We start from the raw sequence: 13,771 nt of genomic DNA on the forward strand, positions 1-13,771 counted from the left end.
TTTTTTTTTTTTTTTTTTTTTTTTTTTTTTTTTTTTTGTACCAGGGATTGAACTTGGGTTCTGGTGCTCGCAAGGCAGGCCACCGAACCACTGAGCTAAATCCGAGAGCAGTGGTTGGATTTTTTTGTTTTGTGGGTACCAGGGATCGAACTAGGGTCCTTGTGCTTGCAAGGCAGGCGGCGGCAGAACCACTGAGCTAAATCCCCTGCCCTGCTATTGACTATTCTTTTCCCCTCCTTGTAGTTAATGGTTACATTTCCTTGATTCTTTGCATGTGTAGTAATTTTTTGTTCTGGACACTATAGAAGAGATGGCATAGGAAGTCTAGATTATGTAATCTTTATTTAAAAACTATTGAATTTTATTTTGGCAGACAGTTAAGTTACTCTTGGATCCTTTTGATCTCATCAGCCTTGTTTTAGGCTTTCCTAAAGTGGGATTTTTTAGGTTTTGTCATTAGCCTAGCCGTGTTTCCTGCCATGAGCCAGTCCTTACTCAGAGTGTGACCGTTCTGGGGCCTTATTTGAATGCACACGGTGCTTAGCATGGTTTCCACACAGAACTTCCCCTTGCCTGGTGTGTCTGTTCACTCTTGGCTTTGCAGCAACTGTTCTCGGTTAGATGTCTTGGAGTCTCACCTGCTCACGTGCACTTTATGTCCTCTGAACATACTTGGCCTGCGTTTTAGGAAAACCCCATGCAGACTTCTGTAGTCTCCCTAGCAGCTCTCTTTATCTTGTATCCGGCACTTAAATTGCAGCCACGGTCTCTCATCTCTGCCTCCTCAGCTCTATGAGTTTTGCTTCTTGGGCTGTACCTCTCTAGCACGACTGAGTGGTACCCCCAGGCTGAAAGCTGGAGCAGGTGGGGTTCACCTTCTGCTTCCTTTATCTCAGAGACCACAGGCTTGTGCTGTCTAGTGCCGGCAGAGAGCTGCTTTGTATAGTTTGTTTTATGGTACAGTTATTGAGAATGGAAGGTTTGTCTGAAACCAGTTACTCCAGTGTGACAAGAAGTAGAAGTTAAGGAATACTCTTTTGAGGGGAGAAATCTCTTTAAATTGGGATTTGCTTCTGTCAGAGCAGCAGAAATCAGAAAAAAAAAAATGTTGTTTGAGACAGAGTCTTACTAAGTTACCAAGTTGCCAAGGCTGGGTTCAAACTTGCAGTCCTCCTTGCCTCAAGTCTCCCAGAGTGCTGGACTTACAGGTGATTGCTTAAAATATTACTTAAACATTCCTGTAATGTTACCTACACAATAAAAATATCAGGTCAGACAGGGGATTGTCCTGTTACAGTTGTACGACATTTCCCCATTAAGAGTTAGATGTATATCTTTCTGCAACTTATTTGTCAGCAAACCATAAAAAAGATTCAGCAAATGTTTGAGGTAATTTTGTAACCGAGCTTGCTGAATTAACTAGATAGCTGATAGCAACAGAGTGAAGGCCATGTAGGAAAGAAGTCTATGTAAGGAGTGGTTCATTCAGTAGTTGCTCTCACTGGGTGGAAAGCAGACCGAGTGAGAAGCAGTGTTCAGGTGAGAAGTGGTTGTAACTCAGAAAAGATGGTGGTGTGCTGGTCATGGTGGTACACACCCGGAATCCCAGCACTTAGGGGCCTGAGGTGGGAGGATCGCTGGGGGTTCGAGGCCAGCCTGGGCTACACGGTGAGACCTAGTGTCAAAAACAGAAGAAAGAGGAGGGGGTGGTGGTGGAGCGGGGGAGGAGGAGGAGGAAGGAGGAGGGGGAGGAGAAAGAAAAGATAGTAGAGGTAAAATGAAAAGTGGTAGATAAATATACATTTTAGAAGTAGAGCTGGCTCTAGTGTGAGAGGAATTATGGATGGCATTTGGTGTTTGAGCTTAGCGGCCGCCATTTTACTGAGAGGTGAAGGAATGGGCTGCAGATACGTGGGGGAAAGGATCGAGATTTCTTTGGTTAAGATGCAAAGCAGGCAATCAAATGGAGATGTGAAATGGACAGCGGAATAAAAATGTCTCTGCAAGGGGACAGATTGCTTTATACGGAACAAAGTGGGTTGTCTTTTTTATTCAAGTTTTGACCTCAAAATTTGAAGTTTATTGACAGTAGTGAGAAAAATACCCTCTGTTGGCTGTTGCCAGAACTCTGTCCGGGTCCTGGACTCCCGATTTCGGCTCATTCCCTTACCTCTGTGAGATGCCAGCTCCTCATCCTTCCAACGTGGATGATACCATCCTCGTGGACTTCGCTGGACCCCGACTGAGGTCACGTACGCCGAGTGCCTGAGACAGATAAGCATAATAGCAATTACATTGTTAATTGCTCTAGGTCTTGGTGAGTTTATCTCCAGAAATACTGCAAGTTATTTAATTTTTTTACTTCAGATGAAGAGATAAGTGAAGATAGTAGAGCAGGCTAACTTACAATAAGTCCTTTAAAAACGAGAATTTCATTCTTTGAGAATTTAGGGGCCGTGGCAGCTTTCTTTAGAAGTGGCAACACAGCTAGAGAAGTATATGAGGAAAATGTAAACATTTTTATATAAATGCATATAAAATATGTGTAAGTGTGTATCACACGTAGCATATATGAAATATATGTATTTGCCCTTCGATATACAGTGAACCACCGGCCTCAGTCACTGCCACATTCTTAAGTTCCTGCTGCAGTTTGTGTAAAGTGCTCACGTAGACTCAAAAGTGACTATGTATTGTACTTTGAGACATATTGATGATATACTGATATTGTATTGATACTGTTTTGTATCGATGACATATTGATTCGCGGTGGGGTTTTAAAATCCCTAATAAAAGGCTAGGGAATCAGATTCATCAGTAAATATTAGAGTCACAGAGTACACAACCCCTGGATCTTGTCTGATAAACTCTTAAGCACAGTGAGGTCCAGTACAGTTTTTAGCCCATTGCCATGACACCGATGCTTACTGTAGTAAGGTTTTGTTTAACCGGCTTTCTTCGTAGTGAACCTTTACTCTCTGTTACATGCCAAGACGCTGTGGAGCTCAGTTTATGGCAGGGTGAACTTGTGTGCAGGAGTAGGCTTGGGCGCCCTCTGGTGGCAATAGTGTCTTACTGTTTTATGAAAATTATTGGTAATATTAGAAAAGATTGAATGTGAAGTTGCCAGAAGTGACGCCTGTGTAATTTTCATCAGTCATATTGCTACTCGGGCTTCCTAATGCTTCCTTAATTTGATGGGGGAAACGGGGGAAAATAAGACATCTAGTTTTATTTATTCTGACAACTCAGAAATGAGGAATAATTACCAAAATATTTAAGTACTTTGAATGCTCTAAATAAAGATAATTTTGTGAATTTACATATTTTCAATTCTGAGTTTCCTTTTGGATCACTGAGATGTTGCTACCTTTACTAAGTATAGTATACAAAACATGGTATATTACATAGTATTAAAACGTATATTGAACAGGCTGTTCTATAATATTTCTTAGATATTGGAAAGTTTAGAGGATGCACAAAAAGGATGATATGCAATGATGGAGTTAAAATCCTTTATAAATTTAAGAGTTCTAATTTGGGAGTTTTGGAAAAATGGAAAGTGATTTGTGAGGTCTCATAAAACTAATTTCTGTGATTTATTTAAAGTGGAATGTTTGTATGGATGTATGTGAGGAATGTTTCAGAAAATAACACACTGATACTAGTCTGCATGTTTTGTCTTTACATATGTTATAACTACAGACAACTTAGGGTTCTATTTCTTTAAAGTCTAGGTAAAACTCTAAAGAAAAATATGAAAGATACTTCCTGTGGAATTAAAACAATAGCATTTTTTAATATATCAAAAAGTCCTAGTTTTTTTCCTGATAATTTAGGTAAGGAATTCTCTTGGCCTATAAATAACAGAAAATAGAAAGTCCAAGAAAAAAAATTAGCTGTACACAGTGGCTCATATCTAAATTAGCTGGACACAGTGGCTCATATCTATAGTCCCAGCACTTCTAGAGGCTGAGGCAAGAAGATCTCTTGAGTCCAGGAGTTGGAGAACAGCAGACCCACCTGAGAAGGAGGTGGAAAGAGAGACTGAGTGGAAACCCTACCAGAATGCCTCAGTGGTGCCCTTATTAACTGAGAAACACAAAAATATTACCATATGTGGAAAGTGGTACAGAGCCCCCAAAATGCAGATAGAGATTATCAGTATAAAATTCTACAGGGCAGAGGATTAGGGTTTGGGACTTTTCTTTGAGCTTTTTATTTAGATCTTTTTCCTCTTGAGGGGACTGAAGTAAGCTTATCATTTTATCACTGGGAAAGAAGTTTTGTGGCAACAATTATAATAAGAATAGATTTCTAGTGTTCCTTTCTACAAGTAAGGTTCATAGTTAATACTTTAGCAATTAGGTTTCTCACTCTGGGATGTTAAAGACAGTGGTATAACTTCTACTCAAATCATTCTTGAGGAAGAGATTTGTGGAGCTGGTAGTTAAGAAGGGAAACAAGCATAGAGTGGGTAGCAACTGGAGTGGAAGCCACAGCAGGTTCTACCCTTGTGGGCCCAGGTTTGGCATAGAAACCAGGACGTCCAATGTCATGTGAAACATGAACCGGGTACATGGTCCGCCTCCTGGGCTATCTCGCCAGTTGCTTTTTCCTTGAGAATGTTGCTTGTACTAAGTAATCACAGATCATGTTTATACAATAATAGATTCAGGACAAGTTCATCTTTTACCTCTACTTACAAAGAGCTAGCAGGATCAGGACCAGATCCCTGAAACACCCTTCATTGCACTGTCACTAGAGGGTATGTGGACACAGCCCCGCAGTTCTGAGCGCTTGCATTCAATGAAGCTCTGCTTGTGGCTGGCTTTTGTGTGATTTTCCTTCAGTGGCACCAGCAGGTCAATTACCTGGTTGTCTTTATTCTGACCATCACAGTAGCTGTCCCTGCCTGATCTTTCCTTGTCTGGTCTCAGCGGGCGAATAAGACTTCGCAGTCTCCTGTTGAACTGTAGAGGGAGCGTGGATGCAGGGGTGAATATTGTTTTCTTCACTTACAGGAGAAGCCCTGATATCCAAGCAAAAGAAGAACTGTGGAAGCACATTCAGTGAGTATTGGGTTTGTCTTTCCCCATTGTTTTCCCGTCCATGTAGTTTTAATGCAGTTCCAAGAGAGATCCCTGACAGGGCAGGCGGCCTCGGTCTGAAGTGTGCCAGCTTGTTTTCATTGTCACCACTCGTGCCAAGGCTCACAGTGCTGGCGCCTTGAGACCTCCCCTAGCTCCCCTGTAAGCAGACCTCCGGCCTGCCAGTATTTTAAAAAACCAATACCAAGGAAAACAAATCTCAAGGGAAACAGACATCTGCCCCAGGGGAGAGAGGCAGAGCTGTCACAGGAAGTGGGAGATGGCTGTAAAGTGTGGATATAGAGAAACGGAAAGATACTAAAAGATTTTCCTCCTGTTTTTTCCTTGAACACATTCTAGTGGTTTTATCTTTGCCCTAATTTAGTTATATAAATATTACATACCACTAGGTAATTTTATATATATATAAATTTTTAGTAGCACTGCATTTTGGGACACATTTGAAAGGGAAAATGTACCTGCTGACTGTAAAAGATACTAGTGTATGTACCAGCATCACAACTTTTACTTTCTTGCCTCTTGCCTTCTAGAAAGGAGCTGGTGGACCCATCTGGATTGTCAGAAGAGCAACTGAAAGAGATTCCATATACTAAAATAGAGTATGTCTTATTTTCCTTCGTTTTTGAGACAGGGTCTGATACCTAGTCCAGGCTGGCTTTGACCTCGCCAGAGAGCCCATGGTGGCCTCAAACTTTCGATCCTCCTGCCTCAGCCGCCTAAGTGCTGGATTACAGGCATGTGGCACCATATCCAGCTTAAGAGTATGTCTTTGAAAAAAAATCTTTTCACGAAAGCTTTATTTGTGCTTCTCAGGAAGGGACTCACTCTTACACTTGTGTTCCTTGCCATGTTCTGTCTGCCCATTTAAACTAAAGTTAGTGTGAGTGTGGGGAAAGAGGTAGAAAAGGGCAGAATAAAATCATCGTCATTCTGTTCTCTCATCACTGTCAACTCCGTGTGGTAGGTACAAGGTGGCTTTTGATATTTAACACTTATTTTTAAAATAAATTCTTTTTCTGAGGTATTCATTGATTGATGACAAAGTTAATGGTTATCCATTATTTTATGTTTAGCCCAAATCCCTGTCATGTAAGTCCAAGGTGGCCGCTGTCGTATGTAACACGCTGAACTGAACAGATTCATGAAAGCATGACAGGACCCCTAGTCACAGGGTGTGCAGGCTGCAGCGGTCCTATTTTCTGTCTTGTAATCATCAGTTCAAGGCCAGAGCTTTCTGCAGCCCACATTTTTGCCCCACCCAGAAATACTGCAGGTTGGTAACCCCACCCCCACCATCTTTGGGCCAAAGAGTGAATTTTTAAGGTATAATTATACATATTTATGGTATACAATATGACACTCGATTCATTTACATTGGGAAAAAATTAAATTAAGCCAATTCACGTATCTACTTGTTCACATATTGTGTGTATGGTGAGAACATGTCTTACCAGTGTTCTAGGAAGAATAAGTTCTGAGTAACGGGCTAGGGAGCAGCTAGGGCAGTGATCAACTTTTCCTGTTAAGAATGCCATTTTGTCTGCATTGTAGATTTTTCTTCCAAACTGCTAGAGATTATTCGACTGTAAAGCATAATTGCAACTAAAGTTTGGTGGTTAAAAAATATATATATTCACACCCATCCATAGAGATCCTAGAAGAGCTGTTTGTATGTAGAGCATTTTCTGTTGTTACCGTGGGACATCTCAGTGTCTCCAGCTTTCAAGTTCTTTTAGAAACCAGTCTGAGAGTGATGATACGATGATGATGATGATGATGTTTGCTATTTCACTATTAAGGAAACAGTCCAGATTATCCTGTTGTGATTTCTGCTATGGACGCTCCCCCTTTTTTGTTTGGGTTTGGTTTTCTGTTCAGGACTCAGGGTGACCCAGTCCGCATCAGGCTCTCTCACTCGCCGAGAAGCTACCGCCAGTATCGAAGGTCGCAGTGTTCGGACGGAGAGCGCTCTGTTCTCTCGGAAGTGAAGTAAGTAGGTGGCCCAGGCTCGTCGCCAGCCTCGTGCTGAGAACTGCAAAGCCAGTAGCGCTCCCTGCAGTGATGGACATGTTCCGTCTACACCATGCACTCTTTGAATTTGAGCTCTGACTCTGGTACCGCACCGTCCCCTTCATTAATCCTACACTATACTCCCTGCAGCTCAAAAACAGATCTCGTACCACCACTTCCAGTGACCCGGTCTTCAGACGCTCAGGGTTCTGGTGGCTCTACAGTTCATCAGGTGAGTAATACAGGTTTTAAGGTGCGAACTAACGAGAAGTTTGAGAAGCAGTTTGGGCCGTGGGGAGTTCCTTTGATGACTCTTTAACTTCACTCTGAGAGTCTATATATTAAAAGAACATACACACAACAAAAAGGGAAGGCAGTAGGCGACTGTGACCAGAACCAAGGCACATCCTCGGAAGACTTGTGTTAGGAACACGATACACACAGTGTGAGTTCCAATGACCTGAAGCCGGGGGCGAGGACAAGGATAACAAGATTGTAAGGTCGTTTGGAACCAGAATAAAGAAACAATAGTGGTGTTGCTAATTTTTTTTTTGCTACCAGGAATTGAATGCACGACCTTGTGCTTGCCAGGAAGGCGCGCTGCCACTGAGCTAAATCCCCGGCCCTAGTGTTACTTTTTTTTTTTTGGTACCAGGGATTGAACTTGGGTCCTTGCGCTTGCAAGGCAGGCCCCCGAACCGCTGAGCTAAATCCCCAGCCCCTTACTAATTTTTAATAAGTATTTTTAGATAGGTTTTAAACTAGAGAAACAAAAAGGAATAACAACAAAAAGCAGATAGACTCATTGGATAAGGGGGTGGGGGCAGATTAGTTCTATTGTTAACAAAAAACAGAATTGCCAGAGTCCTCTTTTAGTTCTGTCCTCCCCATGGAAGAGACTTACCTTCATCCTGGAGATGTTTTACACATGTGGTTAAAAGGGAATTCGAGGTCAGAGAGTACCTACCAGCTGAAGTAGGTGGTTGTATGAGGGAAGCAGAGTTACAAAGGTTTGTCTAACGTCTTTGATGTCATCTCTCACGGTATATTTAATGATAAACGGAAAAATGTGGGCTGCAGAGAGTGAGATGGGTTAAACACCCATTCCAAAAACAAAGTGGATGCTGGATCAGTGTCAGCCTATTGTTTGCAATTCTGTGGTTTTCATTCTTGTTTGGACCATGGATCCCTTAGAGAATCCAAGTATAACCACTGTTTCTCTCCACAAGTGTGTAAGCATATACAGATTTGCATATAATCTTGGGGAGTTCATGGACCATCTATAAGCCTGACCCTGGTGATATCCATCAGATGCTACCTTTTTTTTTAATCTTTGATGATTTGAGCAAAGACCAAAACAGCTTCAGCAACTTTAGGTTCCACGGAAACAAATTCTGTGATGGAGATTTATATGTGGGAGGTGTACTGGAAAGTATCTTTAGGATCGACACTTGGGGAATAAAAGAGGGGAGGTTTAGCCAAGTGTGGTGGTGCATGCCTGTAATCCCAGCACTCGGGAGGCTGAAGCAGGAGGATCGCTGTGAGTTTGAGACCAGATAGGGCTACATAATGAGTTCCAGGTCAGTCTCAACTACATAGTGAGACCCTGTCTCAATCCCCCCCGCAAAAAAAACAAACATAAAAACAAAAAACAAAAAATGGAGAGAGAGGTTTGAGTGGAGGAAAGAGTTCAACTGTGTAATGCAGTTCCAGCAAAGGCAGCACGTGGTCCTGTGGCAAACTCTGGAGCTGAATGGCCCTTCACAGCCTTCCACCTTGGGGACAGGGGGCTGGGCCTTGGCACACTCACACCTGCCACACGGCAGTCATCAGATGAGGGGGCACCTGGAAGGGAATGACCTTGGTAAGGCGACTCTCCTCAGCCAAGGGCAGTTCTGGGTAGGGGGATCGGATCACTGTAATCCCCACTCGGGAGGCTGAAGCAGGAGGATCGCTGTGAGTTTGAGACCAGATAGGGCTACATAATGAGTTCCAGGTCAGTCTCAACTACATAGTGAGACCCTGTCTCAATCCCCCCCGCAAAAAAAACAAACATAAAAACAAAAAACAAAAAATGGAGAGAGAGGTTTGAGTGGAGGAAAGAGTTCAACTGTGTAATGCAGTTCCAGCAAAGGCAGCACGTGGTCCTGTGGCAAACTCTGGAGCTGAATGGCCCTTCACAGCCTTCCACCTTGGGGACAGGGGGCTGGGCCTTGGCACACTCACACCTGCCACACGGCAGTCATCAGATGAGGGGGCACCTGGAAGGGAATGACCTTGGTAAGGCGACTCTCCTCAGCCAAGGGCAGTTCTGGGTAGGGGGATCGGATCTGAGCCGAAGAGCAACCAGCACTCTGGGCTGCTGAGGAATGAATGCCCATCTGCAATGGAAATCTGAGCCTCAAACACGGCTTCTACAGCAGTCTGCCTACTGTGTGGTAGGGGAGCACTGGGAGATAAGTTGTCAGAGCAAGACAGTTTACTTCAAACTGATAGCACTTTTTCAATGTTATATTCATGATTAATTTAGGCTTTGCACTATGACTTGCTTTATTTATGTCTCTTCATTTCTACATTGTTATTGTGGCTTTGAGCATATTGCTTTTTGGTGGGGAGACAGGGTCTCACTGTGTAGTTCAGGCTGGTCTTGAATTCATTATATAGCCCAGGCTGGCCTCAAACTCACGGGGCCCCTCCTGTCTCAGCCTCCCATAATTCCTAAGCTTCAATTGCTATTCAATATAGAGAGCCTGTCTTCTCTTAAGATTACTGTGATGAAGCCAGGCCTAGTGGCACTCCCCGAAATCCCACCACTTGGGAGGCTGAGGCAGGAGGATTGCCACGAGTTCAAGACCAGCCTGGGCTACACAGTGAGGATCTGTATTAAAAAACCAAATTATTGTGTTGACTAATAAGCACTGTTAACCTTCAAGAATTGTCTTCTGAAGTTGGTTTCCATATATGAATTTTATTCTATTACATTTCTAACTACCATATACTTCCTAATCACCACCCATCACTAAGGTATTTCAAGAAAATTATGCACATAAAATGTTGAGTTTTCACTCTCAGCACTTTCACTGTGGCTGTGGACTGTGTCCAACTCCTAATTATATGCATCCCCAGGATGCCTCGTTGAGACAGCAGATCTCGTCTCCCCACCTGACAGGTTGATCCAGCCCCAAGTGATAAGGGTCCCTAAGACCCTGTACTGTAAAACAGGTACTGTTCATTTCACTGACTACCCGAAAACAATCATAACTCTCCATTGTCATCTCTTCCCTACTTCAAAGTGGAAACACTTCTTTCGAGTTAAGCCTCCCCAAGTTTCATAGCCTGATTTTTATGCACACCATTGTTAGACTGATTTTACATATTCAGGATTAAGCGTATGATCTTTGTTGTTCATTTTGCATATTTAGCTGTTGAGGGAATATGTCAGAAGATATTAGGAAATGTTTCAGAATTACAACTTAATGTCTTAAAAAAAAGCATAGTAGTTTCTGATATATTTTAAAAACACTGGATTGGCTGTATTTTCTGACTATATTTTTTCAATTACTTTTCTTTCAGAGAAGAAATGGGTCTAAAGATAGCCTGATTGAAGAAAAATCTCAGCTATCCATAACCAATTTGGCTGGAAAGCACACAGCAAAAACAGTAAAAACCATCCAAGCTGCACGCCTCAAGATAGAGACTTGATCCCTGGGAGAGCCAGGGCAGTGGGAGCCACTGGTACTTCCGAAACTGTGAATTAGATAATTATTCAAGTGTCTTGGACCTTGCTCCTTTTGAAAATCTCACTACAGCGTTGTGCTGAAGGCCTTTAACTGGAAGGGCGGTAATGTTGTAAATGCTCACTTGATGCCACATCCTCCCTGCTTCCTGAAGAAAGGCAGCTTGTGTCTGTGTCCACTACAAGACCAGGTGCTCCTGACCCACCTTCCGGACTGCGGGGACTTTGCTGGAACAATGGGAGGAGTGTTCTTCCCAGCTCGGTGGCTCAGCCAGTGCTGAGGTGTGTGCACAAGGGCTGTAACATCCCTCAGACCACGTTTATTCATGTGAAAGTTCTTTGTAGTAGTGTTATTTTGTGGCATTGAGTTCACTGTAAAGCTTTAAGTGTTGCTTTTAATTTTGAAAGCGACCTTGTCTTGTGTTTTCTGAAAAAAAGAAAAGGCTACGTGTGGATTTGTTTCCCCCTACCCTGCCTGGCCACCTAACTTGCCTGCTGTCCTAGACCTCCTCCCTCCACGGGGAATCTTTCTGATCTACAGGGAAAATAAATATACTTATGCAGGACACCTTTTTAGCCTTTCCTTACCAGTCATCTCCGGTCAGCGTCAACCCCAGTCCTCCACCCTTTCTTTCCTGTGCTTTGGATGCCCTGTTCCTCTCCCTCAGGATCATTTTCTCTGCTCTCTGTAGAAGGTATTCAGCCTCTTCCACCAGTTACCTTTACTATTTGGTGTTAAACCTGTGACTGCCACCTAATAATCCAACTTTCACAGCCAGAAAACCTTGTCTAACTGCAATTTTTTTATCCTCAGCTAAATTGCTTCAAAGGATTTTGCTTCGGTGTTCAGTTCTTCTAACCTTTTTCCCTCTACCCCGTCAAAACCTCCCTAGGCCTTGCAACATCCTCTCCCTTCACACTCTATCTTAACTTTACCTTCCCATTATTGGGAGCTAGGTCTATACCCATCAGCCTTGAGGTTTATTTTTGTAGCTTACACTACAAAGCGGTGTGGTAAGAGGCCACTTGGACTTTTCAAAGGTTTCACCTAGTTCAGACACCTAGTACCAGCTGAATTTAGACACTGCTCGTAACCCTACCAGCCTACGTCATGAATACCCCTACCACACCAAGTCTGTTGGCCTTGCTTTCATTTCACCGCCACACTGATCTAAACGGGTCTTGCCTATTAGACCCAACTGAGGTAGTCTAATTGGCCTGCCTGCTCTCAGCTATTTTCCACTAGAGTCCCACTCTTTGCTTTTAATAAAGCCCAAGCTTTTGCTGGCCCGGCCTGTACCAGCTCATTTGGTGACACACTAACAGCCCTCCAGCAAGACTCATTGAGCACATACATCCCTAAACCAGGGCACCAGAGGGAAAACAGCCCAACTGTTAGGCAAGACTTATGTCACCTTTTCTTTGTCCAGGGTCTCTTCATATGCCACTCTAACTTTGCCTTTCAAGTGGAACCTACCTTTCATGTCAACTCTGCTTTCTCAGGTTTCCCTCACTTGGTTAAACCCTATCATAGGACTTACTTGTGAATTCTGTTTCCTCCACTCAGCTGTGTGCTCCCAGAGGAACTGTGTTCTGCTTGTTGTTTGCAGCTCCTGGTGCTTTCAATAAATTTTCCCACATGCCTGAAAACACTATTTATGCTTTCCTGCTCTTTAAAGGGAGAAGAGCTAACCTTTAGTGTACAAGTCTAGTTTTTAAAGAAATATGCAATGAGTGGAATAAAAAACACCTATGACCCAGAAATCGGCTAGCTAGCACGTAGCATTCACAGGAATGAGTCCTTAAAAAACCACAAACTTCAAAGCGCGTTAAAATATTTATTTCCATCTTTTCTTAACAATTATATTCCTGGATTACAGCAGGCAATTATTTCACCACTCCTCAAACTGCCGGAAATTTGGAATGGTCGAAGCACTGGAAGATTAAATTTCCCAAATCCTCACCAGACACCCTAAAAAAGCAAGAACAACAAAAAACCGTTTGAAAAACAAGTGTTTACATGTGTTGTGACTTAAGAACTTGCCAGTAGTCCTCATTACATGTTTCAGTACTGGAAAAGATGGTAGTAGTGAACATTCAAACATGTATAAAGCTAGAGACCTACAATGCCAGGGCTATGTATATTTACTCTTTCAATATTACTCAGAAAAACAGCAAAACGTCCATGTAAAAGACTGCCCCATTGGCTAGTAACTACTTTGTTAACTACACATAGCGCCAGTGCTAATGAAACACTAACACCACAGAAAATGGAACATCTCCACTCCTCAGTGTCATCCTACCGTAGGTCACCTTTGTGCTCCCAGGCGGTAGTAAGCTAGCAACCGCTGGCTTCAAGCATCCATCTTCCACCTGAACAAAAATTCGTTAAAACCGGTTAAGAAAAACGATTCGATGTTGGCCAATTTAGTCAAGTGTGCACAGAACGTAAATGCACGAACTGTTACTTATGCAGCTCCTACACCAAATATACCAAATACAAGGGCAGGAAAAGGCTGCCAAGCATTTATTTGTGCCTTTTTTGACACCACATTCACTAGTTTTCAAAAGTGAATGGGCAACACAAAGGCTAACATGAAAACAGCGGGAGATCCACCCTGGGCATGCGGTTGCCGAGATCCACCGTGTTAATAACTTGAAAGCAAATAATCAACTAAACTCTACATCTTCTAGGGTTCAAAATCCTGAGCGAGGAGAACTAAGTTTCTTACCGAACAGTTTCGCTAATCCCCGAGGCAAGTGCCTGTCGTACCGACGTGAAAATTTACCGGCCGAGGGGTCCTCGATCTCAGGTCTGCACCTGCACACAGGCGTTACGACCGGCATCTCAAACGGCACTTGCTTCGACGCTGGCCCCCTTTTCCTGACACGGCGGGCAGAAGGGTGCTGGACG

At 43.1% G+C, this 13,771-nt stretch overlaps 1 protein-coding gene and 1 non-coding gene across 2 annotated transcripts in view; one reads left to right on the plus strand and one right to left on the minus strand.

Annotated features, from left to right (window-relative positions):
- Epb41l4a (erythrocyte membrane protein band 4.1 like 4A) overlaps positions 1–12,498 on the plus strand; it is a 215,824-nt gene extending 203,326 nt beyond the window's left edge. Inside the window, exons 21-25 of the mRNA XM_010607904.1 lie at positions 5,025–5,072; positions 5,642–5,710; positions 6,990–7,100; positions 7,272–7,353; positions 10,695–12,498. Coding sequence (XP_010606206.1) covers positions 5,025–5,072; positions 5,642–5,710; positions 6,990–7,100; positions 7,272–7,353; positions 10,695–10,823 — 439 coding nt within the window. The 3' untranslated portion in view covers positions 10,824–12,498. The remainder of the gene's footprint in view (positions 1–5,024; positions 5,073–5,641; positions 5,711–6,989; positions 7,101–7,271; positions 7,354–10,694) is intronic.
- An 818-nt stretch (positions 12,499–13,316) lies between these two features.
- LOC117287537 lies at positions 13,317–13,449 on the minus strand. The gene has a single exon (XR_004518828.1). It is a non-coding gene; the product is annotated as a small nucleolar RNA SNORA13 (small nucleolar RNA).
- Between the last annotated feature and the right edge of the window lie 322 nt (positions 13,450–13,771).

Source organism: Fukomys damarensis, unplaced genomic scaffold (genome assembly GCF_012274545.1).
Source record: "Fukomys damarensis isolate Sample0158 unplaced genomic scaffold, DMR_v1.0_HiC HiC_scaffold_3, whole genome shotgun sequence".
Classification (NCBI taxonomy): domain Eukaryota; kingdom Metazoa; phylum Chordata; class Mammalia; order Rodentia; family Bathyergidae; genus Fukomys; species Fukomys damarensis.